Consider the following 26,499-nt stretch of genomic DNA (forward strand, 5'->3'; position numbering starts at 1 on the left):
CTCTCAGGGCCTCTTGTAGGTTTAGTGCATAGTCCCTTATACTCTCAGGTGCTCGCTGCTTGCACCCATAGAATTTAAGCTTAATCTCGGCTGAGGTGCGGGTATCAAAGGTGTCCCTCAGCCGGGTTAGTATCCCCGCGACAGTCCTCCTCCCAGGTGGCCAGGACTTTACCTCCCTTTGGGCTGCCCCGGTTAGTTGGGCCACCAGGATGCTCACTTTTTGCTCTTCTGTGAGGGGGTACACCTGGAAGAGGCTATCCAGCTTTTCTCTAAAGTCATTCAGGGTATGTGACTCCCCTGAGTATTGGGGTAGCCAGGCTGCTCCCGGGATATAGGGCATGGTAAAAGGCATGACTGCAGCAGCGCTGGCGCTGGCGGGGGTTGAGGCAGTGAAGCTCTCCTCCGTATCCGACATCTTCCTCCCCCCTAGTGGACCGTGGCCTACCTTGCGATGATCCTCTTCAGTAGGCCGCGGCTCCGCAGTGGATCGTCAGGGTTGAGGACCTTCCGTCGCGCTCCTGTGACGTCAACGTCTGCTGGGCTCCTTCCAGGACCTTACGCGACGTCTGGACCTGAGGCGGGGCTTCAGTTCTCGCGCGCTTTTGGAGTCCACGCCCCTCTTCTTCCCGCGCGGCGTCTTCAAGATGGCGTCCAACGGCGGGAAAACTCCACGGAAGGCGGGAAGAAGGCTGAAAATGGCGCCGGATGGCGGGAATCTTCACCGATGGCGGGAAGAAGGCTAAAGATGGCGCCGGATGGCGGGAATCTTCACCGATGGCGGGAAGAAGGCTGAAGATGGCGCCGGATGGCGGGAATCTTCGCCACAGGTAAGTTTAAAAGTCTCTTTTTTCAGGCACGCAGTACCCGGTGGCTGCGGGCACGAAATCCTGCCGACTACGCCAAAAGCTGACGCGCCCCTGGGCCTGAGTCGCGCAGCGTTGCGCACGCGGGAGCCTACCCGGAGCCGGATCGGATAGGGGTAGTAGTCTCGTGGCGATGACCCGGTCCGTGCCCAGGGAGTCAGACTAAGTGGCGGTATATTAGCAGTAGATGTAGGACGACTACGCCACCCGTTGAATGCAGCTATGGAGCTGCCACTGCAGGGCAGACCGCTGAGGCCGGTGGAAGGATGGTGCAGTGTGGATGGTATAACCCCCAACGGGAGGGGATGGCCTCAGGGCAGCCGACGTGGATGATGGGGGTAGCAGGAACCACTCAGAGACGATGCGGTGTAGTTCAGGGTCTTTACTGGTGACAAAGATAGACCCTCCCGGAGTACTGGCTAGCGGTCGGGGCCTGGTCAGTCCTTGAGCAGATGGGATCCCCCTTGGCCAGGCGGAGTTGTAGGCCTCCTCAACTAATTGTACTCTTCTGGCTTCCTTGCTAGAGGCGGGTAAAGGTAGCCCACGTCCCTGAGTGTACCGTGTGGTGCTCACCCGTATGGCCGGTGACTCGGGGCCTTCTAGTGGCTTCCGCTCCACGACGGCGGTGCTGGTCCCACGCGTGTGACCGTGCCTTCGGGTTTCTTGGCCAGAGGACCTGAAATCCCCTGCCGGTCGGTTTCTGCTGCTGGGTCAGGGTTAATCCCCACAGCCTCGGACTCCGGGTCCGGTGGTAACTCTTCAATCAGGGCGAGCTCTTCAGCTGCCAGCCCCTGATTCCTTTTAGCACTGCTCCCACTGAGCTCCTGATCTTTCTTTCCTAAGCTGCTCCTCTTCTTCTCTACTCTTCTTCTCTACTCTTCTTCTCTCTAACCCTGCCTCAGCCCCAGTTTTATATAGGGGAAGTTCTTCCCCTCCCAGGACTGGGCAGGAGGTGTGGCATGCATAGGATTCCTGACCAAGAGACCTCCCACCTGCTCTCAGACATAACATTGCTATTACTGTGGAGACCAGACCCCTGGGGTGCCACAGTATCACTAGGTTGCAAAGAAAAGGCCCACTCCTGAGGCTCTTTGCGCAAAAGTGACATTATGAACCCTATGCGCTGGGATTCATCCCCAGAGGACTTGGGTCTCAAACGAAAATACAATAAGCAAGCATTTTTAAATGAAAAAAATTCTCGGTGTTCACCAAAAAATAAATCCGGCAAACATACCTTAGGCTCCAAGAAATGTGCTCCAGGACAGTTACTCACGTGCTGACGGAGCTCGGCCACCTCCAGAGAGAGTCCCTGCAGGCGATGAGCCAAATCCTGAACCGACACCATGATGGAACAGAAAAATCTTTCCTTAGAGAATTTGCAGGCTGGACTTACTGTTATGTTCTGCTACCAGAGCTAAGGAAAGAGAGGAGATCTGTCCCTACGATAGAACTCAGCTTGATCCCTACGATGTAACAGGGGACCTGATCCTGCGATCAGACCTGCTAAAGTCCTAAGCTAGTCTGTACGGAGACCTATAGATGTGGGGAAGGAATCCCTACAAGTACTAAGGACTGGGAGGAAAATGGGACACCTCCTAACAGAAATAGTAGCAGACAGACGAACAAACAAAATATAAAGAACACAGAGGTCCGTAGACCAAGCAAACTAACAGAGTAGATACAGAGCACAGGCTAGCTAGAAAGTAGTTATACAATGAAGTCCAGCAAAGCCAGAAGGGCGGAGCAGGATTAAATAGGCCAACAAGGTCATGTGACCAGCAAAGGAAAAAACCTAAGAGCAAGGTTCTAACAATACTAATGAAAGATATGAAGTGCGACAAAGAAGGTCCAAGACAAGATACTTGGAAGGGAGGTAAGAAAATTTCTAATACAATCCACAGGGAGAAGATTGGAACAAAACAATATCGTGTAAACTGCATGCTAGCAAATGCCAGAAGCCTGACAAACAAGATGGATGAATTGGAAGCAGAAATATCTACAGGTAAGTATGACATAGTGGGAATAACCGAGACATGGTTAGATGAAAGCTATGACTGGGCAGTTAACTTACAGGGTTACAGTCTGTTTAGAAGGGATCGAAGAAGTCGGAAAGGGGGTGGAGTCTGTCTATATGTAAAGACGTGTCTAAAGCCTACAATACGAGAGGATGTATGGGAGGGAAATGAGGAGGTCGAGTCCTTATGGGTGGAGATACATGGGGCAAAAAACAATAATAAAATTATCATAGGAGTCTGTTATAAACCACCAAATATAGCAGAAGCCACGGAAAGTCTATTAATGAGACAAATAGACGAAGTAGCAAAAAATAACAAGGTGATTATTATGGGGGACTTCAACTACCCCGATATAGACTGGGAAACCGAAAGCTGTAGATCTCAGAAAGGAAACAGGTTTCTGTCAATTATCAAAGACAATTATTTGTCACAACTTGTGCAGGAACCAACTAGAGGGACGGCCCTTTTAGACTTAATATTAACTAACAGGCCAGACAGAATAACTGAGGTGCAGGTCGGGGGACACCTGGGAAATAGTGACCACAACATTATACAATTCCACATGTGCTTCAGTAGGGTGCCCAGCAAGGGAGTCACAAAAACACTGAACTTCAGGAGGGCAAAGTTTGATCAGCTAAGAGATGCCCTTCACCTTATAGACTGGGATAGTATCTTCAGTAATAGGAGCACGGATAGAAAATGGGAAATTTTCAAAACAGTCCTACATAGTCACTGTAGAAGGTACATACCTTATGGGAATAAAAGGGCTAGGAATAGGAGGAAGCCAATGTGGCTAAATAAGGAAGTCAAGAGGGCAATGAAAAACAAAAAAAAGGGCTTTCGGTAAACTTAAACAAGAAGGCAGCGAGGAAGCGCTAATATCTTATAGGGAAAAAAACAAAATCTGTAAGAAACAAATAAGAATAGCAAAAGAGGAGACAGAGAGACTAATTGCCAAGGAAAGTAAAACGAATCCCAAACTGTTCTTTAACTATATAAACAGTAAAAGGATTAAAACTGATGGAGTTGGCCCATTGAAAAATAACCTGGGTAAAATCATAGAGGGGATGAGGGTAAAGCAAACCTACTCAATAGCTTCTTCTCCACTGTTTTCACAAAAGAAAACAATTTATCGGAGGAAATGCAGAGTGATAAAGTAAACCCTCCGCTAAATATCACCCACCTAACCCAGGAGGAAGTTCAGAAACGCCTAAATAATATCAAAATAGACAAGTCACCAGGCCCAGATGGCATACACCCCCGGGTACTAAAAGAATTAAGTAATGTGATAGACAGACCGCTGTATCTTATATTCAAGCACTCTTTATGGACAGGGACTGTCCCACTAGACTGGCGCCAAGCAAATGTGGTACCAATATTCAAAAAGGGGTCTAAAAGTGACCCTGGGAACTATAGACCAGTAAGCTTAACGTCTGTTGTGGGTAAATTGTTTGAAGGATTTCTTAGAGATGCTATTGTAGAATATGTTAATGATAATAACTGTCTAACTCCATATCAACATGGATTCATGAGGGGTCGCTCCTGCCAAACAAACCTGATCGCCTTCACAGCTGGACCGGGGAGAGTCAGTGGATGTTGTATACCTTGACTTCTCCAAAGCGTTTGATACCGTGCCACACAAAATGTTGGTATATAAAATGAGAATGCTTGGTCTGGGGGATAATGTGTGCAAGTGGGTAAATAGCTGGCTGAGTGATAGAAAGCAGAGGGTGGTTATCAATGGAGTAAGCTCAGGGTGTGTCAGGGTTACTAGCGGGGTGCCTCAAGGGTCTGTCTTGGGCCCTATATTATTTAATATATTTATTAATGATCTAGTGGAAGGGTTGCATAGTAAAATAGCAATATTTGCAGATGATACTAAACTTTGTAAAGTAGTTAATACAGATGAGGATAGGGCACAGCTACAGGAGGATTTAGATAAATTGGGGAGTTGGGCCAAAAAATGGCAAATGGGGTTCAATGCCGATAAATGTAAGGTCATGCACATGGGAAAGAAAAACAGCAGTCACCCATACATATTAAATGGGAAACCGTTGGGGAAATCTGACATGGAGAAGGACCTGGGCGTCTTGGTTAACAGCAAGTTAAATTGGAGTGCCCAGTGTCAGGCAGCAGCTGCGAAGGCAAATAGAGTCATGGCATGCATCAGAAGAGGAATAGGGGCATATGATGAGAACATTGTTCTTCCTCTGTATAAAGCGCTAGTAAGGCCGCACTTAGAATATTGTGCACAGTTCTGGGCTCCGGTGCTCAGGAAAGACATATTGGAGCTAGAGAGGGTACAAAGGAGGGCGACTAAGGTAATAAAGGGAATGGAGGGACTAGAATACCCAGAGAGGTTGTCAAAATTAGGCCTATTTATGTTGGAAAAGAGAAGGCTTAGGGGAGACCTCATAAACATGTATAAATACATCAGGGGGCAGTACAGAGATCTCTCCCATGACCTGTTTATACCAAGGATGGTGAAAAAGACGAGGGGGCACACTATGCGTCTGGAGGAAAGGAGGGTCCTGCACCAGCATAGAAGGGGATTCTTTACGGTCAGAGCCGTGAGACTCTGGAACTCTCTGGGAGAGGAAGTGGTGATGTCCAACTCACTTAATGAGTTCAAGAGAGGCCTGGACGCCTTTCTTGAGAACAATAAAATTACATCTTATGCTTAGTTAATTAATCCAGGGATTTAATCTGACTGCCAGATTGGTGTCGGGAAGTGAATTTTTCCTCAATGATGTAAACTGGCCTATACCGCATGGGTTTTTTTTGCCTTCCCCTGGATCAACGCTGCAGAATAGCTGCAGTGCACAAGAAATAGGCTGAACTGGATGGACGCTTGTCTTTTTTCGGCCTTATAAACTATGTAATTATGTAGAGTCATTACAAACAGAGTGATCTATTCAAGTGTTTATTTCTGTTAATGTTGATGATTATGGCTTACAGCCAATGAAAACACAAAAGTCATTATCTCAGTAAATCAGAATACTTTATAGCAACAGCTTGAAAAATTATTTTAAAATCCGAATTGTTGGCCTACTAAAATATATGTTCAGTAAATGCACTCAATACTTGGTCGGAGCTCCTTTTGCATCAATTACTGCATCAATGCAGCGTGGCAAGGAGGTGATCAGCCTGTGGCACTGCTGAGGTTATGGAAGCCCAGGTTGCTTTGATAGCAGCCATCAGTTCGTCTGCGTTGTTGGGTCTGGTGTCTCTCATCTTCCTCTTGACAATACCCCATAGATTCTCTATGGGGTTAAGGTCAGGTGAGTTTGCTGGCCAATCAAGCACAGTGATACTGTTGTTTTTAAACCAGGTATTGGTACTTTTGGCAGTGTGGACAGGTGCCAAGTCCTGCTGGAGAATGACATTTCCATCTCCAAAAAGCTTGTCGGCAGAGGGAAGCATGAAGTGCTCTAAAATTTCCTGGTAGACGGCTGCGCTGACTTTGGTCTTGATAAAACACAGTGGACCTACACCAGCAGATGACATGGTTCCCCAAACCATCAGTGATTGTGGAAACTTCACACTAGACCTCAAGCAGCTTGGATTGTGGCCTCTCCACTCTTCCTCCAGACTCTGGGACCTTGATTTCCAAATGAAATGCAAAATTTACTTTCATCTGAAAACAACACCTTGGACCACTGAGCAACCGTCAAGTTCTTTTTCTCCTTGGCCCAGGTAAGACGCTTCTGGCGTTGTTTATTGGTCACGAGTGGCTTGACACAAGGAATGTGACACTTGTAGCCCATGTCCTGGATACGTCTGTGTGTAGAGGCTCTTGAAACAATGACTCCAGCAGCAGTCCACTCCTTGTGAATCTCCCCAAATTTTTGAATGGCCTTTTCTTAACAATCCTTTCAAGGCTGCGGTTATCCCGGTTGCTTGTGCACCTTTTTCTACCACACTTTTTCCTTCCACTTAACTTTCCATTAATATGCTTGGATACAGCACTTTGTGAACAGCCAGCTTCTTTAGCAATGACCTTTTGTGGCTTACCCTCCTCGTGGAGTGTGTCAATGACTGCCTTCTGGACATCTGTCAAGTCAGCAGTCTTCCCCATTATTGTGGAGCCTACTGAAACAGACTAAGGGACCTTTTTAAATGCTTAGGAAGTCTTTGCAGGTGTTTTTTGTTAATTATTCTAATTTACCGAGATAATGACTTTTGTGTTTTCATTGGCTGTAAGCCATAATCATCAACATTAACAGAAATAAACACTTGAAAGAGATCACTCTGTTTGTAATGACTCTATATAATATATGAGTTTCACTTTTTGTATTGAAGAACTGAAATAAATTAACTTGTGGAGTGTGTCAATGACTGCCTTCTGGACATCTGTCAAGTCAGCAGTCTTCCCCATTATTGTGGAGCCTACTGAAACAGGCTAAGGGACCTTTTTAAATGCTTAGGAAGTCTTTGCGGGTGTTTTTTTGTTAATTATTCTAATTTACTGAGATAATGACTTTTGTGTTTTCATTGGCTGTAAGCCATAATCATCAACATTAACAGAAATAAACACTAGAAATAGATCACTCTGTTTGTAATGACTCTATATAATATATGAGTTTCACTTTTTGTATTGAAGAACTGAAATAAATTAACTTTTTGATGATATTCTAATTTTGTGAGAAGCATCGGTATCTCAGAAATCCATGGCAAATCCAAAGAATACTCCATAAAAATCCAAAATATGTGGATCCCATTTTTAATTTTACATCAAGTGCCTGTGTGTTGCTTATATGGAGAAGAGAATGCTCTAGGATGAACTAAGAAAAAAAAGGCAAGCTGAAGAAGCTGTCATTTTCTGCACATTTTTTTGCTGGAAAACTTTGCGTCCCGGCGTTCCTATAGATGTTGCTTTAACAAGTACCACCAGGTGTGGTATGACTTTCTGTTCTATATGGTTGGGCAAAATAAGTGCACATGAGCACTCATGCCTTATCATCATCTTCTAGAAGGCCACAGCACCATACGAACTTGCCTTTCCACCACAGTCACACATTAGCCACCTGCTGCCCACATGCCACCAGTTGTAAATCTGTATGTGCCTTATGTAGACCTGGTGATGACAAATGGTAGTACTTTACATTTTCTGCCTAGATCAGACCCTTGGTAATCCACGTGTCTGTAAATCAGCAATCTTATTAATACTCTTAAAATAGATCATGTAAAGTGGCTGCCGGACACATGTGATGTAAACCTGGAGTAATGCTCTAGTACACACAGTACTAAGAGAGGTTAATCGGCCATGACAGGGCCGGGTTTAATGTAAGCATCTGAAGAGTTGGGTGGGACTGCTGCTGCTCACTCATAGGTGTGGTTCACATTGTAAATTGGGACCTGTTTGTCTCACAGCTGCTTTGTGTGTGTGTGGAGGTGTGCAAACCTCCAGAATTGTTTGCCTTTGTTAAAGGCCTGAGAAGCCAGACAGTAATCCAAGCGGGCGAACCCACACCATTGTATGGACACTTTACTTTATGTTTTACTTTATGCTGGACAACGGCTGTATTTAAGTTTTCCTGTGATGCAGTTTATGAGGAATGAAATAAACCAGACAGACTTTTAAATAGAAATGGTTCCTGTCATACCTCATCCCGCTCCCAAGTGAGTAGCATTCTTACATCTGGAGTTAGAAGTGCAGGCAGCATTCCCAGGGAACAAGTGTGACTGCTACAGAAGTGCGGCATGTCTTGGGTTAAGGCTGCTATAAGCCAGGGAGCAACGTCAGAAAGCATGGAGGATCTGATCATGCACCTGATGAAAGTCCAGCAGCAACAACAACAGCTGGCACAACAGGAGACAAATAAGCTACTTATGCAACACCTCCAGCAACAGATCCAACAACAGCAGCACCAACAACAGCAGCAGATTGAATTACTCACAGAGGCGGTTAATGGCACGGCGGCAACTCTGACTCCAAGATCACATGATGATTTCTCTGTCCGGAAGGCGATGAGGAGAGCCTTGCAGAAAATGACCCTGGGTGACGACACAGAGGCCTTTTTAATCGTTTGTGAAAAGGTTGCCGATAGGGAGAAACTCCCGCCAGAGCAGTGGGCTGAAGTTCTGGTGCCATACTTAACAGGGGACCCACAAAACGCCTACTATGATTTAGCCTTACAGGACGCCAAAGAATATGTGAAATTGAAAACAGAAATTTTGGTGCGCTTGGGAGGGACAATGACTGTCAGGGCACATCGTGTCCACCGCTGGGCATATCACTGTGACAAACCCCCTCGCTCCCAAATGCTTGATCTGCTGCACCACATCCAAAAGTGGTTGCAGCTGGAGTCCTCTACCCCAGCGCAAATGGTAGAACGAGTTGTAATGGATCGGTTCGTGTACTATCTTTCCGATGCCGATGCAGACTTGGATTGCCCAGGGAGATCCCCGGAATGCCGATGACTTGGTCAGACTGTTCAAAAGATATCAGGGGGTCGATGGTTACTTGGGGAGGCAACCTACTCCATACTGGGGGTCCCATTAGGGGTGGATGCTCAAAAGGGAGTGGGGCATCCAAAGTCCAAGGGGGCGGCGAAGGTCATGTCGAAAGTCTCGTCGGGTATGTAATTTGCTGGAAATGTCACACCCCAAGTCATATAGCCGCCTGTTGTCCCCTGACCCTCAAGCAAATGGACTGTAGCCTGGGACGCCGGTGTTCATACTATGCATATCCAGCCTGCCGTGTGGACTGTCCACCCGGCAAGGGGCCCCAAGCTTGTCCCGTAAAAGTGAATGGTCTGCAAATGACTGGACTACTAGACTCAGGGAGTTAGATGACTCTCGTGAGGGCCACACTCCCTCTCCAACTGATCCCTGGGAAGAATGTGGGCACTAAAAAAGTTTCACCACACCCAGAGTATGACGACTTACCCTTCTGTGTAATGGTGGGGGATGAGGAGGTAGTATTCCCTGAGCCCGACATTTCTGAGATAGGGGTGACCAGAGAAAATTTTGGGTTTGTCCAACATAGGGACCTAACTCTAAAAGAGGCATTCAATAATGTAACTGTTATCAACAGCACAGCGCAGGAACCTGGAACATCAGATTTCCCTATTTTATGATGAGTGGGGACTTATTATACCAGGTTACTAAGGTTAGAGAGTAAATAGTAGAGCAATTGTTGGTACCAGGACCCTATTGACGGAGGGTGTTGGACATGGCCCATTCCCATGTCCTGGGTGGCCATCTGGGTGGAATGCTTAGCCATAAAGTGGGCAGTGGGCACATTGCGTTACTATCTGTTAGGGCCTAAATTTAAATTAGTGTCAGACCATGCCCCACTGAGGTACATGAGGGAGAAAAAATGGAAAAAATGCTTGTATCACCTGCTGATTTCTAGCCCTGCAAGATTTCTGCTTCCATGTGGGACATAGAGCCAGGAAGTTACATGGTAATGTTGATGCTCTCTTGAAAATCACATGTCTAGTGGTAGAAGGTGCCAAGCCCCATGGCGGCTTTAGGCAGAGGGGGGAGGTATGTAAGGTGGCTATCAGATACATAGTGGACAGGAGACATGTATCAAAGAGATGGATGTGCTCTGTGATGTAAACCTTGAGTAATGCTCTAGTACACATAATACTAAGAGGGGTTAATCGCCATGACAGGGCCGGGTTTAATGTGAGCAGCTGAAGAGTTGGGCAGGACAGCTGCTCACCGTATCTCCACCCATGGGTGTGGTTCACATTGTAAATTGAGACCTGTTTGTCTCACAGCTGCTCTGTGTGTCTGGAGGTGTGCAAACTTCTAATACTGTGTGCCTTTGCTAAAAGCCTAAGAAGCTGCACTGTAAGCCAGCAGGCGAACCTGCACAATTCTATGTATTCTTTACTTTATGTTTTACTCTTTGCAGAACAAGTGCTGTATTTAAGTTTTCTTCTGATACGGTTTATGGTGAATGAAATAAACCAGACAGACTTTTAAATAGAAACGGCTCCTGAGATATCTCATCCTGCTCCCAAATGTATAGCATTGTTACAGTAATTATTAACCACAATTTCCACTTTTATTGTCCAGCAGTTAATCAGCTTTATGAAGACAACATTTTATGATGTCTCATAAATGATATTTGGTTAGATATTTATATTTCAATTACTTGTAGGTGTATGGCCCTGGTGGTCGTAATCTTGCATGGCCCTTGTATGTTTAATATTCTTCTTATGCTGTCTATCACAGGTCTGAATCAATATGGCAGAAGGCTCCAAGTAAGTAAAAAATTATAGCGTCGTAGTTACACTGAACATCGTAGTTTTATCTTTAGTTAATTATCCACCCACTAAGTGGTGCAATAAATGAATCAATGAGTACAGAATGAATGGAAATTTATGGAAGATTCTTCCATATTCTTGATTTATTAAAGTTAACCCCTACCCATTTTAAAGACACCAACTTTGCCTGTTCTAGTTTTAGAAGCAGACCATTCATTTATAGCTATAGCTACAAGTTTCCTTTTCACTTTTACTGACAATTATTATATTTCGTTGCAGAGTTTTCAAGAAAACCAGTGCTGATGGAAAGGTAAGAACACAGTTTTTCATTTTTCACAAATAATATAGGATAATAGCAAACGATAACCAAACCGACCGTTTCTCTCTTTTTCTAGTTATCGATGTATCTTGCAAAGCGTGACTATGTGGATCATGTGGAGACTGTAGAGCCTGTAGGTCAGTCGTTATACAATCTTTATAGAATTACTAAACATAAGTTCTGTAATATTTCAATCAATCCTCACGATTTTCATCCTCTTGCAGATGGGGTAATTTTAATTGATCCTGAACTTCAAAAAGACAAGAAAGGTAAACGAAAAGTTCCAGCTGGTTTGTCCGAGACATGATATCATTATTTAGATTGTGTATAGTAAAACACATGCTACAACATTTAAGGTCATTTATATTTTATGTGGCAATACAGTTCAATTTGCAGAAGAAAATGTTCCAACTTTTTCTCCAAACTTGTAGACCAGTGCAGTGAATGTAGTACTAGTCTCAGTCATATTGTTGAATATCAAAGTGAATATGACTGCGTTTATTTCATAAATATGGCATACCATGTAAATTTGGCTGATTCTTCTCTTTTACTAACCATGCCATATTTACAATTCCTCATTCTGTCATTTATTTAGTGTTTGTGGTACTAACCTGTGCTTTCCGCTATGGTCGGGATGACCAGGAGCTCATTGGCTTGAGTTTCAGAAAGGATCTGTATGTACTGGCCTGCCAAGTGTATCCCCCACTACCAGAGGACAAGAAGCCACTAACAACGTTACAGGAGAAGCTGCATGCCAAGCTGGGGAATAATGCCTTTCCTTTCAGCTTTACTGTGAGTAATTTCACTACGTAAGATTATTAACAAGAGTTATGATTTCATATCAAATTTTATTTTACTTTATTTATTTTTCTTTATATAAATTTTTAGATGACCAAGAACTTGCCATGTTCTGTGACACTGCAACCCGGACCAGAAGATTCTGGGAAAGTAAGTAGTGAAATGCTCACATGTGTCATTTACGAAAATTTTCTTTGCCTCAGACTTTAACCAAGTGTTCACATTTGCCAACAAATGTGGTATAATGCCAGTGAATAGAAAGTTAAATATTCCATATGCATAATATGGAAAAATCCATTGTATTATGAGGGATGAAATCCAAAGCAAAATCAGTGGCTGATACAAGAGTAACCAATTCAGCACTACCCTTCTGTTAATATCTGCACGCTCATGTAAGCTTTTTATGGGAATGGTATTAATTCACACGTGCTTTAATGTCTTCACATTCCATGGGTCAAGTGGTTAATTAGTTCAGTCATTTCTGATAATATCACATTTTTACTTTTCCATGTTTTCTTGCCATAGAGCTCCACCATTATATTATATTATGTAGTGCTTTTCTGCAACAAATATTACAATGTTTGTGCACATTTCCTTATGAATATAACAATATTTTTATTTTATAATGGTACACTTCTGGATATGAAAAACTGGGACAAGATTATTTTTAATATTTTGAGCTAATTTTCTGAGTGTGTATAGAGCAATGTCTTCCCCAGATAGTGGAATGGATTTACAGAGATTAGAAAAATGATCAGATATTCATTTGTTGTCAAACTATTAATTTTGATAATAAATTAAGTTCTCAATCCACACCAGTGTGCACGTTAATGTGGACATTAATCCTTTAACCTTACATGATGTATATATACAGTCATGGGCGAAAGTGTTGGCACCCTTGGAATTGTTCCAGAAAATGAAGTATTTCTCCCAGAAAATTATTGCAATTACACATTTTGTTATACACATGTTTATTTACTTTGCGTTTATTGGAACAACACAAAAAAAAGGAACACAGGAAAAAAGGCAAATTGACCATAATTTCACACAAAACCCCAAAAATGGTCCGGACAAAATTGTTGGCAGAGTCAACTTAATATTTGGTTGCACAACAATTGGAATAAATCAAAGCAAGCAATTGCTTCCTATAACCAAAAACAGGCTTCTTACACCTTTCAACACCTTTCTTGCAGCCCTGTGGAGTGGATTTTGAGGTGAGAGGTTTCTGTGGAGAAAATGCAGAGGAGAAAGCTGACAAAAGGTAAGAGCTTCGGAGTAATGAGTCAGTCTTACATAACCTAAAGGGATGTGAATCATCCTCCATCTTCTGTCTTCCATTTTTTGTGGGTACTCCTGATTGACAGTACAGGCCATCAGCATTGTTGCATCTCAGAACATACTGTAGACTGGGGTAATAGAGCAGAATAACTAGACCTTGACCGACAGCGCTGCAGCTGGCTTGGGTGGAAAATACTGTATTGTTGTTGCCTACACCCAGGAGTTATTCTATATAAATGATTAGGACTGGAGTGAGGTGGCCATGATCAGGAGTTAGCAGGCATGCTCCAGGATGTGAACTTCTGAAGTCCCGAACGGCCTCAATGTAAACTTGCAGGTAGCAAGCTGAGTGTTATGTACATGCGGTAGTAAACACCGGGTAAAAGAAACTAACTATGAGAAAACTGCACAAACCCCACCTGGTTCCTATACAGTCTAAAGTATCCGGTTAGGCAGCCCCAGCAGCTTCAGCGCAACCTGGAAAATCCCTGAAGGCAAAACTAAAGGTGACCACTCGGACCTGGCTCCCTGAAAGGCTGCCAAGTGTATCTCGCACCTCCTATGGAACCGAGGAAGAGTGTAGCAATAAGAAAGAAACCCCAGCAGTACACTTATCTGACTGGGTTAGATACTCAAAGTAGAATCCACTAAAGCCCATCACCAGCAGAGAGGACTAGCAGGGGGGAGGTTTAAATAGTATCACCCGCAGTGTGAAAAGACAGGCTAGATAACAAATGAAAAACACCTGCTGTCCAAAAGGAATAGACAAAGGCAAAAGGTAATCAGCGCCCAGACAATGACAGAACCTGCTGTGGCTCAGTGGACAGAGATGTTGACAGAAGAGCAAAGGACTGCCAGATCAAATCTTGAGGCATGACAGTACCACCCCTCCATGAGGAGCCACTGCTGGACCCGCCGAGATCCCCATCCCCCGACGTCGATGCCAGAACTCTTTTATCAGACGAGCCGCATGCAGACCGTCCACATTAAACCAGGAGTTGTCCTCCAGGATGTAACCCTTCCACTTAACCAAGTACTGCAGCCGGTGTCTGACAAGTCTGGAGCCCAAAATTCGCTCTGCTTCAAACTCCTGATCCTCCTCTAAATCCATCTCAATAGTGTGCTTTTAAGCAGAGAGGAATGAAAGGAACTATTGATCACGCCACCGGGAGTTGGAGTTTGACCGTCACAGGATTAAGGATTTTAATTATCTTATAGGGACCAACACACTTGGATCGTACATGGAGACATACATTTTTTGATGATAACCACAGAAATTCTCCTACCCTAAAAATAGGAGCCCTCCTGCGTCTACGGTTAGCAGTTCTCTTGGCCCAGTCAAAAGTCACAGAAGACCTTTTTCAACCTCCTTCCATATCTTAATCAAGCGTAAAGAAAATTTCTCCTCCTCTGGTACAGAGGACTACAACCCCAAAAATTCCCAAATACAGGATGAAAACCTCCACAACAAAAAAAAAGATGAGGTATAGATAGACGTAGAGGTGCGATTATTGAGAGCAAATTCAGCAAGAAGTAGAAATTCAACCCAATCCTCCTGATTAGATGAAACAAAACATCTTAAGTACTGTTAAACCTCTCTCTCTGTCTGACCATTAGTCTTGGGGTGGTAACCTGAGGAGAACGAAAGCTTAATACCTAATCTGGAGCAAAAACTACGCCAGAAGTTGGACAAAACCATGTAATTTAACGATGTGTGAGATGAACAGTGCAGCCAGACTTCTAGCCGTCTGCAATTTCGGCAGTGGGACCAAATGCACAATTTTACTGAAATGGTCTACCACCACCCACACTACCGTATTACCCCCTGAATTAGGCAGATCAGTGACAAAGTCAATGGATAAGTGCATCCAGGGCTGAGCCAGGATCTCGTTAGGCAAGCGAAAACACGCTGGGGTTTGACGAGAGGCATTGGCCCTGGCACAAACTCTGTACTTCCGGACATAATCATCAATGTCTTTTTCGAGCGTTTTGCCACCAAAAGGACCTAGCTATTGCTCTACAGGTGGTCGAAGAACTCGGGTACCCAGCCAACACAGAATCATGTACTTCGTTAAGAAGATCTGTGCGTAACGAGGACGGTACAAAAAGCTTGTTCAGGGGTAAGCCCTCCGGCGCACCATCCTGAGTGTCCTGAATGCATTGTCTGAGATTGATCCCCAAAGCACCCACCACCACCACTGCACTAAGACTTTTAACAGGATTCTCGTCCCTCAACTCCAGAACAAAGCTACATGACAAAGCATCAGCTTTGACATTCATAGATCCAGGGAGCTAAGTCACTGAAAGTCAAATCAAGCAAAGAAAAGAGCCCATCGGGCTTGTCTAATATTAAGGCATTTTGCAGCATTTATTTTATTTTATTTATTTTACTCACTTATATAGCGCCATTAATATATAGAAGGTTTTTATGATCAGTAAAGACCGTTACCGTATGTCTAGCCCCCTATAACCAATGTCTTCATTCTTCAAATCCTCTCTTAACCACCAAAAGTTTTCAGTCCCCAATATCATAGTTAGACTCAGCTTGTGAAAATTTCTGGGAAAAAAAGCACAAGGATGAAGGTAACCATCTCTCTTTTGTGAGAGAATGGCACCCATTCCCACAGAAGAGACGTCTACCTCCACCATAAAAGGCAAGTCAACCTCGGGTTGACTGAGAACAGGAGCTTTCGATAAGGCTGTCTTCAGAGCAGCAAAAGCATTCACAGCCTCATTAGACCAAGAAGAGAAGTCAGTACCCTTTTTGGTCATATCGGTAAGGGGTTTAACTATAACTGAGAAATTCTTAATGAACTTTTGGTAATAGTTAGCAAAGCCTAAAAATCTCTGAAACACCTTAAGGTTGGTGGGTTGCACCCAATCCAGGAAAGCTTGTACCTTAAAGGGATCCATCTGAAATCCCAATTCCAAAACCAAATGACCCAAAAAAATGAATCTGTTGCATCTCAAACTGGCATTTCTCCATTTTTCCAAACACGATTGCCACAAAGAACCTGTAGAATCAGTCGAACGTGCTCCTGATGCTCCTCATGAGAATGTGAGGAAATCAATATGTAATCCAAGTAAATAACTACAAATCTACCCACCAGAGGACAAAAAATTTCATTTATGAAGTTCTGAAAAACTGCCGTGCATTCGTCAACCCAAACAGCATAACCAAATTCTCAAAGTGGCCCTCTGGTGTATTTAAGGTGGTTTTCCACTCATAACCCAGCCGAACGCATATGAGGTTATATGCTCCCCTCAGATCAAGCTCCCGCTAGTTGATTAAAAAGGTCAGGTATAAGATAAGGATTACGGATCGTAATCTTATTAATCTCCCTAAAATCCAGACATGGACGCAAACCTCCATCTTTTTTCTTGACAAAGAAAAACCCCACATCGACTGGAGAGGTGGACAGACAGATATGCCCCTTGCCCAGACTCTTTTGAATATACTCTTCCAATGCATCTCTTTCGGGAAGAGAAAGGTTAAACAGGCGAGAATTAGGCATTTTGGCAACAGGTATGAAATTGATCGCTCAATCATACGGTCTATTCGGGGGAAGGACTTCACACTTAGTCTCAGAAAACACATCCTCAAAATCCTGAACAAACCCTGGAAGATGAGATCTCACAAACACCAAGGACTTTGATAAACAAGTAGATGAGCAAAACTGTCCCCAAGACCTAATCTCACAGGTCTCCCAATCAATGGTAGGGTTGTGTTTAACCAACCAGGGCATACCTAAAACTAGTTTAGCAGGTAAGGAAGGAAAAAACATTAATGAAATGAATTGTGTGTATAATACTCCTACTCTCATGCATACTTTCTCGACCTTAGATGTAACATGACTTTGAGTGAGGGGAGAGTTGTTAATTGCTGATAGTTGAATGGGATAACCTAGTGTAGAAATATTGTAACCACATTCAATCGCAAAATTACAGTCAATAATATCTAAGGCAGAACCAGAATCAACAAATACGGAAGTAACAATCAACCCAGTTTCAGTCTCCAATGATACTTGTAGGAAAAAAAACAGTTGTATGCATGAAAGATAATTTCAGACTCTTTGAACCTGTATCTTTACACCTTAAAGTTTATTCCTTTCAAGAAATTTTTTTTTTGAAGCACTGATTCATAACGTGACCAGAATGACCACAGTATAAACAAAAACGAGGAAATGCTCCCAGTTCCGTTCCCTCATTGGGACCTCAGCAAGCACCAATTTGCATAAGTTTGTCCATGTCTTCCAAAGAGGAGGAAAAAGTAACTGGCACAGCTTTAAATGTGTCTTTATCCCTCAGATGTCTGTCTAAACGGACAGCCACTGACATTGCCTCCTCCAGCGACATCGGGGAAGGGCTGTAAACCATCATGTCTCTAATCTGTCTAGAAAGAACCTGGCAAAACTGGCTGCACAGAGCTGGGTCATTCCAGCATGTCTCCACTGCCCAACGCCTGACTTGAGAGCACAAATCCTCCACTTTACGATTACCCTGAACTAACCTACGAATCATGGACTCAGCAAACGCGATCCTATTCCATTTCTTTTGGTGTTTTTTTTTTGTTTATATCATCCGCTATATACACAAAAACCATTGGTGGATTTAGAAAATACAATTGAATACTCAGGGCAGCAGATGGAACAAAATAATGGTAAAAACTGTCCACTTTTTTCTTGTTGATAAGTCTTCTATAATGTACAAATCCTGTTACTTGTAGCCACAATCATACAGGTAATTACAGAGGAAAGCCACATTACATAATGAACCACCAGCATTAGATGGCGTTACTTTGTAACACACAATTTGAAATAAACATGCGACAAATACCTGAATTAAAAAAAAAGGCCAGAAATATGAATGACTAACTGTTGTTGGGGGTGACAAATGCTGCTAATAATTACACCAAGACATGAAAAATGAAAAGCCATAGCTGAAAGTTCACTTAATGAGGTACAAAGACATATAAAGAATTTCAACATCTGGGCTCTGATTGATCAAAGTGTTTACGTCAGAAATCTGATTTAAAACACTTTGAAAAATTGCACATTTTTTGTACAAAGGTTGTGCAAAAATATTTGACCTTTGGTGTTTTCATGCTAGGTTCAGCCAACTCTGCCAAAATTGGCAGAGCTGGAGCTGAATGGGGCGTGGCGATGCCCACTCAGTCCCTGGCTGGAGTAACATTAATGATGAGGCGACTCTTCATAAATCAGAAGCTTCAGACTCCAACACAACCCCTCATCAAGGGCGACATGATAAACACCGATCTTGATGAATCAAGGCCCTTGTGTTTTTTAACTGAAGACACGGTATTATTTTGTAATTTGTTTTGAAATCTAGCTAGATCTCCATGTATGCACTTTCTGTTGGGGAACAGCTTGTACAAGCAGTTCTGTGTATATAGTTCATTTATATAAGAAGCACTACATGCCAGTTTAGCTAGTGGGCTGAATTTCTGAAACAAATAAAGTGGGGCAAGACATGTGAAGACTACAATATATGACCCCTTAAAGGTTTGTTCCTGTCTCAGACATTTATAGAATATCCACAGGATCATGCCAGTTTATCTGGATGTTGCTATCATAGTTATATTCATATATATCCCATAAAAAGGTGCCTCACCTGACTAATTGACTTGTTAATGATGCCCTATGATGAACCCTAACTGAAATATGGGGGATACGCAGAGAGATACAAAGATGAAAGACTAAATTACATAAATGTTTGGATGAACATCTCAAAAGCAGTGAAGATAAAATAAAGGGGAAAAATTAAAAATTTCAAAAGGTAGAAGAGAAAACAAGAGGATCTGCCATCTTGGACCTAATTCTTACCAACAGGGAGGAAATGGCTGAGGAAGTAAAGATTGCTGGGAATTTAGGAAACAGTGATCATGCTATCCTCGAATTTTGGATTACAAGAGGAGGAAGACCTGCGGTAACTATAGACTTTAAGGTTGGACTTCAGAAAGGCAGATTTTAATGGACTAAGAAAGAGGGTAGGAAAGGTCCATTGACTGGATGTTCTAAAGGACAGAAATGTCCAAGAAGGATGGGAGATTTTGCTAAATTAAATTCTCACTGTGCAATCAGTAACAATCCCAAAGAGAAGGAAGAATTGAAAGTATTTAAAGAGACGGATGAACAAAGAACTTAAACACTAGCTAAAAAGGAAAAAATAAATGTATATCAAATGGAAAGAGGGGGCATATCTAAAGAAGAATATAATGCTGTCTGCAGGGAATGCAAGGGCAAGGGTTAGAAGAGCTAAATTCAGTAATGAAGTGAGGCTTGCAAGGGAGACCAAAAGCAACAAAAAAGGATTCGGGGGGTATGTCAAAAGCAAAATACTTGTAAAAGTCAATGATGCTATATGATTATTACAGGATGAAAAGGGTGAAGTGGTCAAAAATAATGTTGAGAAGGCTGAACTTTTAAATTCCTATTTTGCATCTGTTTTCTCTAAGAAAACAATTGTAACATCAACTGATCTTCACGGTGCTATCGAAGGAATAAATTAATCCACACTATCTATAAACAGAGAGAAGGTGAGAGAACACTTAGCTAATTTAAATTAATCTCCTGGTCCAGATTAATTACATCCTAGGGTACTGAAATAGATAGCAGAGGAAATTGCAGAACCACTAGCCAGAGTCTTTGAAAATTCCTGGAGAACAGGAGAAGTTCCAGAAGATTGGAGAAGGGCAAATGCTGTCTCTATCTTCAAAAAAGGAAAGAAGATGGAGTCAAGAAATTACAGGCCAGTAAGCCTTACTTCTTTACCAGGAAAGATCTTTGAACAAATTTTAAAACAGCATGTACAGTGGCTTGCGAAAGTATTCACCCCCTTGGCATTTTTTTGTGTTTTGCTACCTAACAACCTGGAATTTCTGTTTTTTTTAGGGTTTGCATCAGTTCATATAAAGAACATGCCTACAACTGTGAACATTTGTTTTTCTTTTTATTTTGAAGTAAACAGCAGATAAGACAAAATAACTGAAACTTCAGTGTGCATAACAATTCACCCCCTAAAGTCAGTACTTTGTAGAGCCTCCTTTTGCGGCAATTACAGCTTCAAGTCGCTTTGGATAAGTCTTTATGAGCTTTCCACATCTTGCCACTGGGATTTTTACCCATTCCTCAAGGCAAAACTGCTCCAGCTCCTTTAACTTAGATGGTTACCACTGGTGAACAGCAATTTTCAAGTCTGACCACAGATTCTCAATTGGATTAAGGTCTGGGCTTTGACTAGGCCACTCAAAAACATTTACACGTTTCCCCTTAAACCACTCGAGTGTTGCTTTAGCAATATGCTTTGGGTCATTATCTTGTTGGAAGGTGAACCTCCATTCCAGTCTCAAATCACTGACAGACTGAAACAGGTTTTGCTCAAGAATATCCCTGTATTTTACACCATCCATCTTCCCCTCGACTGGGACCATTTTCCCTGTTTCTGCTGCCGAAAAACATCCTCACAGCATGATGCTGCCACCAACGTGTTTCACTGTGGGGGTAAGTAAAGGCTTTTTTCTGCCCACTCTTCTATAAAGGCCACCTCTATGGAGTGTACAGCTTATTGTGGTCCTATGGACAGATATTCCAGTCTCTGCTTTGGAACTCTGCAGCTCATTCAGGGTTACCATTGGTCTCTGTGCCGCCTCTCTGTTCAATGCCCTCCTTGCCCGGGCTGAGAGTTTTGTTGGGTGACCCTCTCTTTGCAGCTTTGTTGTGTTACCATGTTCTTTCCATATGATGATAATGGATTTCATGGTGCTTCGGGAGATCATCAGAGATTGGGATATTTTTTTTATACCCCAACCCTGACTTGTACATTTCAAAAACTTTGTGACTCTGACTTGTTTGGAGATCTTCTTGGTCTTCATGATGTTGTTTGTTTAGTGGTGCCTCTTACTTAATGGTGTTGCAGCCTCTGTGGCCATTCAGAAAAGGTGTATATGTACTAACAGTCCATGTGACACTTAGATTGCACACAGATGGACTTCCTTTCACTAAGCATGTGACCTAGGAAGGTAATTGCTTAATTGCTTGCACCAGAAATTTCTAAGGGCTTCATCGCAAAAGGGGTGAATACATATGCACATGCCAATTTTTAGTTATTTGATCCAATAAATGTAATTTATGCCTATATTTTTCTCAATTCAGTTCACTAACTTAGACTATTTAGAGCTGATGAATCACACACAAATCGGATTACAAAAATATTTAAACACAATTGGTAATGTAACATAATAGGTAAAAAGCCAATGGGTTGAATACTTTCGCAAGCTTCTGTATGTAAGTACTTGGATAAGAATACAGTAATTAATCAGAGCCAGCATGGGTTTGTAGCAAGCAAGTCATACCAGACTAATTTCATTCTATGATGGAATCACTGACTGGGTGGATCAAAAAAATATCTGATATCTCAACTTCAGAAAAGCATTTGATAAAGTATCTCATACTGTCCTTATTGAAAGAATGATCAAGTATGGGATTGACAAGGCTATGGTTAAGTGAATTCATAACTGGCTCAGTGATCGTATTAAAAGAGTGGTAATAATTGGTTGCACATCCAATTGGAAGAGTGTTTCAAGTGGGGTACCACAAGGCTCTGTCCTGGACCCAGTGTTGTTCAAGATTTTTATAAATGATCTAGAAAAGGAAACTGAAGATAAACTAATCAAATTTGCAGGCGATGCAAAGCTAGGAGGGATAGATTAACATTAGAAAAGACAGAAAGGGAATTCAGAGGGATCTCGATAAGCTTGAACAATGGGCAGCGACTAATAGAATAGTATTTAACAGGGAGAAATGCAAGATTCTACATCTGGGCAAGAAAAATGAAAATTACATCTACAGAATGGTAGGAATAGAACTAAGCAATAGTACGTGTGAAAAAGACTTGGGTATACTAATATATCACAGACTGCACATGAGTCAACAGTGTGATGCAGCAGCAAAAAAAGGCAAACACAATTCTGGGATGTATTAACAGAAGCATATAGTCTAGATCATGTGAATAAATTATCCCCCTCTACTCCTCCTTGGTCAGACCTCATCTGGAATACTGTGTCCAGTTCTGGGCACCACATTTTAAAAAGATATATTGAAAAACTGGAGTAAGCTCAGAGAAGAGCTACCAGGATAGTGAGCGGGCTGCAAACTATGCCCTACGAAGAACGGTTAAAGGATCTGGGAATGTTCAGCTTGCAAAAAATAAGGCTAAGAAGAGACTTAATAGCTGTCTACAAATATCCGAAGGGATGCCACAGTGTAGAGGGATCATCTTTATTCTCATTTTCACATGGGAACACAAGAAACAATGAAATGAAACTAAAAGGCAGAAGATACAGATTAGATATTAGAAAAAACTTTTTGACAGTGAGGGTGATCAATGAGTGGAACAGGCGGCCACGAGAGGTGGTGAGTTCTTCTTCAATGGAAGTCTTCAAACAGAGGCTGGACAGTCATCTGTCTGAGATGGTTTAGTGAATCCTGCATTGAGCAGGGGGTTGGACACGATGACCCTGGAGGTCCCCTCCAACTCTAACATTCTATGATTCTAAATAGGGACAGAACAAGTGAACCTGGGCTTGTGATTTGTATATGGACTTTAGGAATTGACCTGCAACATCTAACATCTATATTATACCCTGTGGAAATGTTTTAAATGTCCATAATTGAAATACCCTATCAAAGAATAGTTGCCTAACACCCTAAACTACAGCCTCAATAAGTGCAAAGTCGTAAATCAGCACATACTGTGTTTATTTTACTTACTTATATAGCACCATTAATTCCTAAGCACAGACATTACAGACATTATTAATAAAGTCCCCATTGGGGCTCCCAACCTAAATTCCCTATCAATATGTCTTTGGAGCGTTGGAGGAAACCAGAGCACCCAGAGGAAACCCACGCAAACACAGGGAGAACATACAAACTCCTTGCAAATGTTGTCCTTTGTAGAATTTTAACCCATGACATCAGCACTGCAAAGCAATAGAGCTAACCACTGAGCCACCATATGCATCCACTAATGAACTAAATACCCAATATGCTTTACCAAATAGAAACCTGTGACTGGGCTGCTATTTATTGATCACTTGCACCCTAGGTCGGGCATAAAGGTGCCAACAAAAATCTTGGAACTTGGAAATGATGTGATGAAACGTAAGACTGAGGTTCATAGTATGCTTTTACCATGGATCTACAGGATGTCTATAGCATATTACTGCTTGCTACATGGAGTCACAAAGTAGTGTCCTGTTTAATGAATATCAATTTTAGATTTATTCTCATATTCTTTCACCACTAGGAATTTAGTACGTCTTATTATTAGGAAAATCCAGTATGCCTCAGATGCCAGAGGAAAAGGCTCACAAGCAGAAATCACCCGTCAGTTCATGTTGTCAGACAAACCACTGCAACTGGAGGCCTCATTAGATAAGGAGGTAACATCTCTCATTAATTTAATGACTTGTGCATATCTTCATATTTTAGCATTCATACTTCAATGTAGGAAATAAATTCATGCTTATCTGCGCAATCATGAAAAAATTCCAAATATTACTGTATGTGACAATTAAAGAAAATGTCATGAAGACAAGGGCGAAATAGAAACTGAAGTGAAATATATACAAAACCGTGAGATGTTACATGGGGGGATGTGAATTAATTATTAAAGAAGAGCTCCCATCAATGTTTCATTCTCTTAGTATATTGCAGCCATCATATTATATAGCACTGTGTACTTACAATTGCTCATTTTGCCCTTCTACCCAGCTAATTCTTCTCTTTTCTCTTCTCTATGTAGAAACAGGAAGTCTCTTGTCCCAGCAAAAATCTTTCCCTTTTTCAACTCTTGACCCAGCTGCTTTTTCCTCCCCTGCCAGGGACTTTTGTACTAGTGACTCATGACTCATTGAGGGAAAATTGATCTCCTGTTTCTACATAGAGCTTAGAAGGAATCAGCTAGTCAGTTTTTAATCACGTGATGTCATAGACCTAATAGAAAAGAGAAGAATTAACTGGGTAGAAGGGCACAATGAGCAATTGTAAGTACACAGAGCTATATAATATGATGGCTGCAATATATTAAGAGGAGAAAAACTTTCATGGAATTGCTTCTTTAACTTACACTATGTCTTATATTATAGAAGCATGGTACATAACAGGTTCAAAGTATATGTAAAATGATGAGCCATGGGTGGACCCAGCAAAAGTGACTGACACATCACAGCAAAAGGTCCCTGATCTTCTTCGGCTCTTCCCCATACATGTACAAATGTAAAGCGATGAGAGGGCTGAAACTGCAGGAGATAGTAGTACTACACATCTGTCTGTGGCCATTTCATCTATACTTCCATCCTGTAAAGGAGAAGTTGTGTATACAGTTATATGAAAAAGTTTGGGCACCCCTATTAATCTTAAGCTTAATGTTTTATAAAAATTGGTGTTTTTGCAACAGCTATTTCAGTTTGATATATGTAATAACTGTTGGACACAGTAATGTTTCTGCCTTGAAATGAGGTTTATTGTACTAACAGAAAATGTGCAATCTGCATTCAAACAAAATTTGACAGGTGCATAAGTATGGGCACCCTTATCATTTTCTTGTTTTAAATACTCCTACCTACTTTTTACTGACTTACTAAAGCACTTTTTTTGGTTTTGTAACCTCATTGAGCTTTGAACTTCATAGCCAGGTGTATGCAATCATGAGAAAAGCTACTTAAAGTGGCCACTTGCAAGTTGTTCTCCTGTTTGAATCTCCTCTGAAGAGTGGCATCAAGGGCTCCTCAAAACAACTGTCAAATGATCTGAAAACAAAGATTATTCAACATAGTTGTTCAGGGGAAGGATACAAAAACCTGTCTCGGAAATTTAACCTGTCAGTTTCCACTGTGAGGAACATAGTAAGGAAATGAAAGAACACAGGGACAGTTCTTGTTAAGGCCAGAAGTGGCAGGCCAAGAAAAACATCAGAAAGGCAGAGAAGAAGAATGGTGACATCAGTCAAGGACAATCCTCAGACCACCTCCAGAGAGCTGCAGCATCAACTTGCTGCAGATGGTGTCACTGTGCATCGGTCAACTATACAACGCACTTTGTACAAGGAGAGTGATGCGAAAGAAGCCGTTTCTGCAAGCACGCCACAAACAGAGTCGGCTGAGGTATGCAAAAGCACATTTGGAGAAGCCAATTTCTTTTTGGAAGAAGGTCCTGTGGACTGAAGAAACCAAGATTGAGTTGTTTGGTCATACAAAAAGGCGCTATGCATGGCGGCAAAAAAACACAGCATTCCAAGAAAAACACTTGCTACCCACAGTAAAATTTGGTGGAGGTTCCATCATGCTTTGGGGCTGTGTGGCCAATGCCGGCACCGGGAATCTTGTTAAAGTTGAGGGACGCATGGATTCCACTCAGTATCAGCAGATTCTTGACAATAATGTTCAAGAATCAGTGATAAAGTTGAAGTTACGCAGGCGATGGATCTTTCAGCAAGACAATGATCCAAAACACCGCTCCAAATCTACTCAGGCATTCATGCAGAGGAACAATTACAATGTTCTGGAATGGCCATCCCAGTCCCCAGACCTGAATATCATTGAACATCTGTGGGATCATTTGAAGAGGGCTGTCCATGCTCAGCGACCATCAAACTTAACTGAACTGGAATTGTTTTGTAAAGAGGAATGGTCAAAAATACCTTCATCCAGGATCCAGGAACTCATTAAAAGCTACAGGAAGCGACTAGAGGCTGTTATTTTTGCAAAAGGAGGATTTACTAAATATTAATGTCACTTTTCTGGTGAGGTGCCCATACTTATGCACCTGTCAAATTTTGTTTGAATGCAGAGTGCACATTTTCTGTTAGTACAATAAACCTCATTTCAAGGCAGAAACATTACTGTGTCCAACAGTTATTACATATATCAAACTGAAATAGCTGTTGCAAAAACACCAATTTTTATAAAACAATAAGCTTAA

The 26,499-nt window shown here is 42.2% G+C and overlaps 1 protein-coding gene across 1 annotated transcript in view; it reads left to right on the top strand.

The window, feature by feature from the left end:
• The window catches only part of ARR3 (arrestin 3), a 63,467-nt gene that overhangs the window by 20,882 nt on the left and 16,086 nt on the right, over positions 1 to 26,499 (top strand). The window contains exons 2-9 of the mRNA XM_073637878.1: positions 11,072 to 11,100; positions 11,383 to 11,413; positions 11,499 to 11,559; positions 11,647 to 11,691; positions 12,018 to 12,214; positions 12,311 to 12,370; positions 13,414 to 13,481; positions 23,825 to 23,960. Of these exons, the coding sequence (XP_073493979.1) occupies positions 11,084 to 11,100; positions 11,383 to 11,413; positions 11,499 to 11,559; positions 11,647 to 11,691; positions 12,018 to 12,214; positions 12,311 to 12,370; positions 13,414 to 13,481; positions 23,825 to 23,960 (615 nt within the window). The 5' untranslated portion in view covers positions 11,072 to 11,083. The remainder of the gene's footprint in view (positions 1 to 11,071; positions 11,101 to 11,382; positions 11,414 to 11,498; positions 11,560 to 11,646; positions 11,692 to 12,017; positions 12,215 to 12,310; positions 12,371 to 13,413; positions 13,482 to 23,824; positions 23,961 to 26,499) is intronic.

Source organism: Phyllobates terribilis, unplaced genomic scaffold (assembly GCF_046119375.1).
Source record: "Phyllobates terribilis strain yellow unplaced genomic scaffold, ASM4611937v1 Scaffold_7__3_contigs__length_470593459, whole genome shotgun sequence".
NCBI classification, from domain to species: Eukaryota; Metazoa; Chordata; class Amphibia; order Anura; family Dendrobatidae; genus Phyllobates; species Phyllobates terribilis.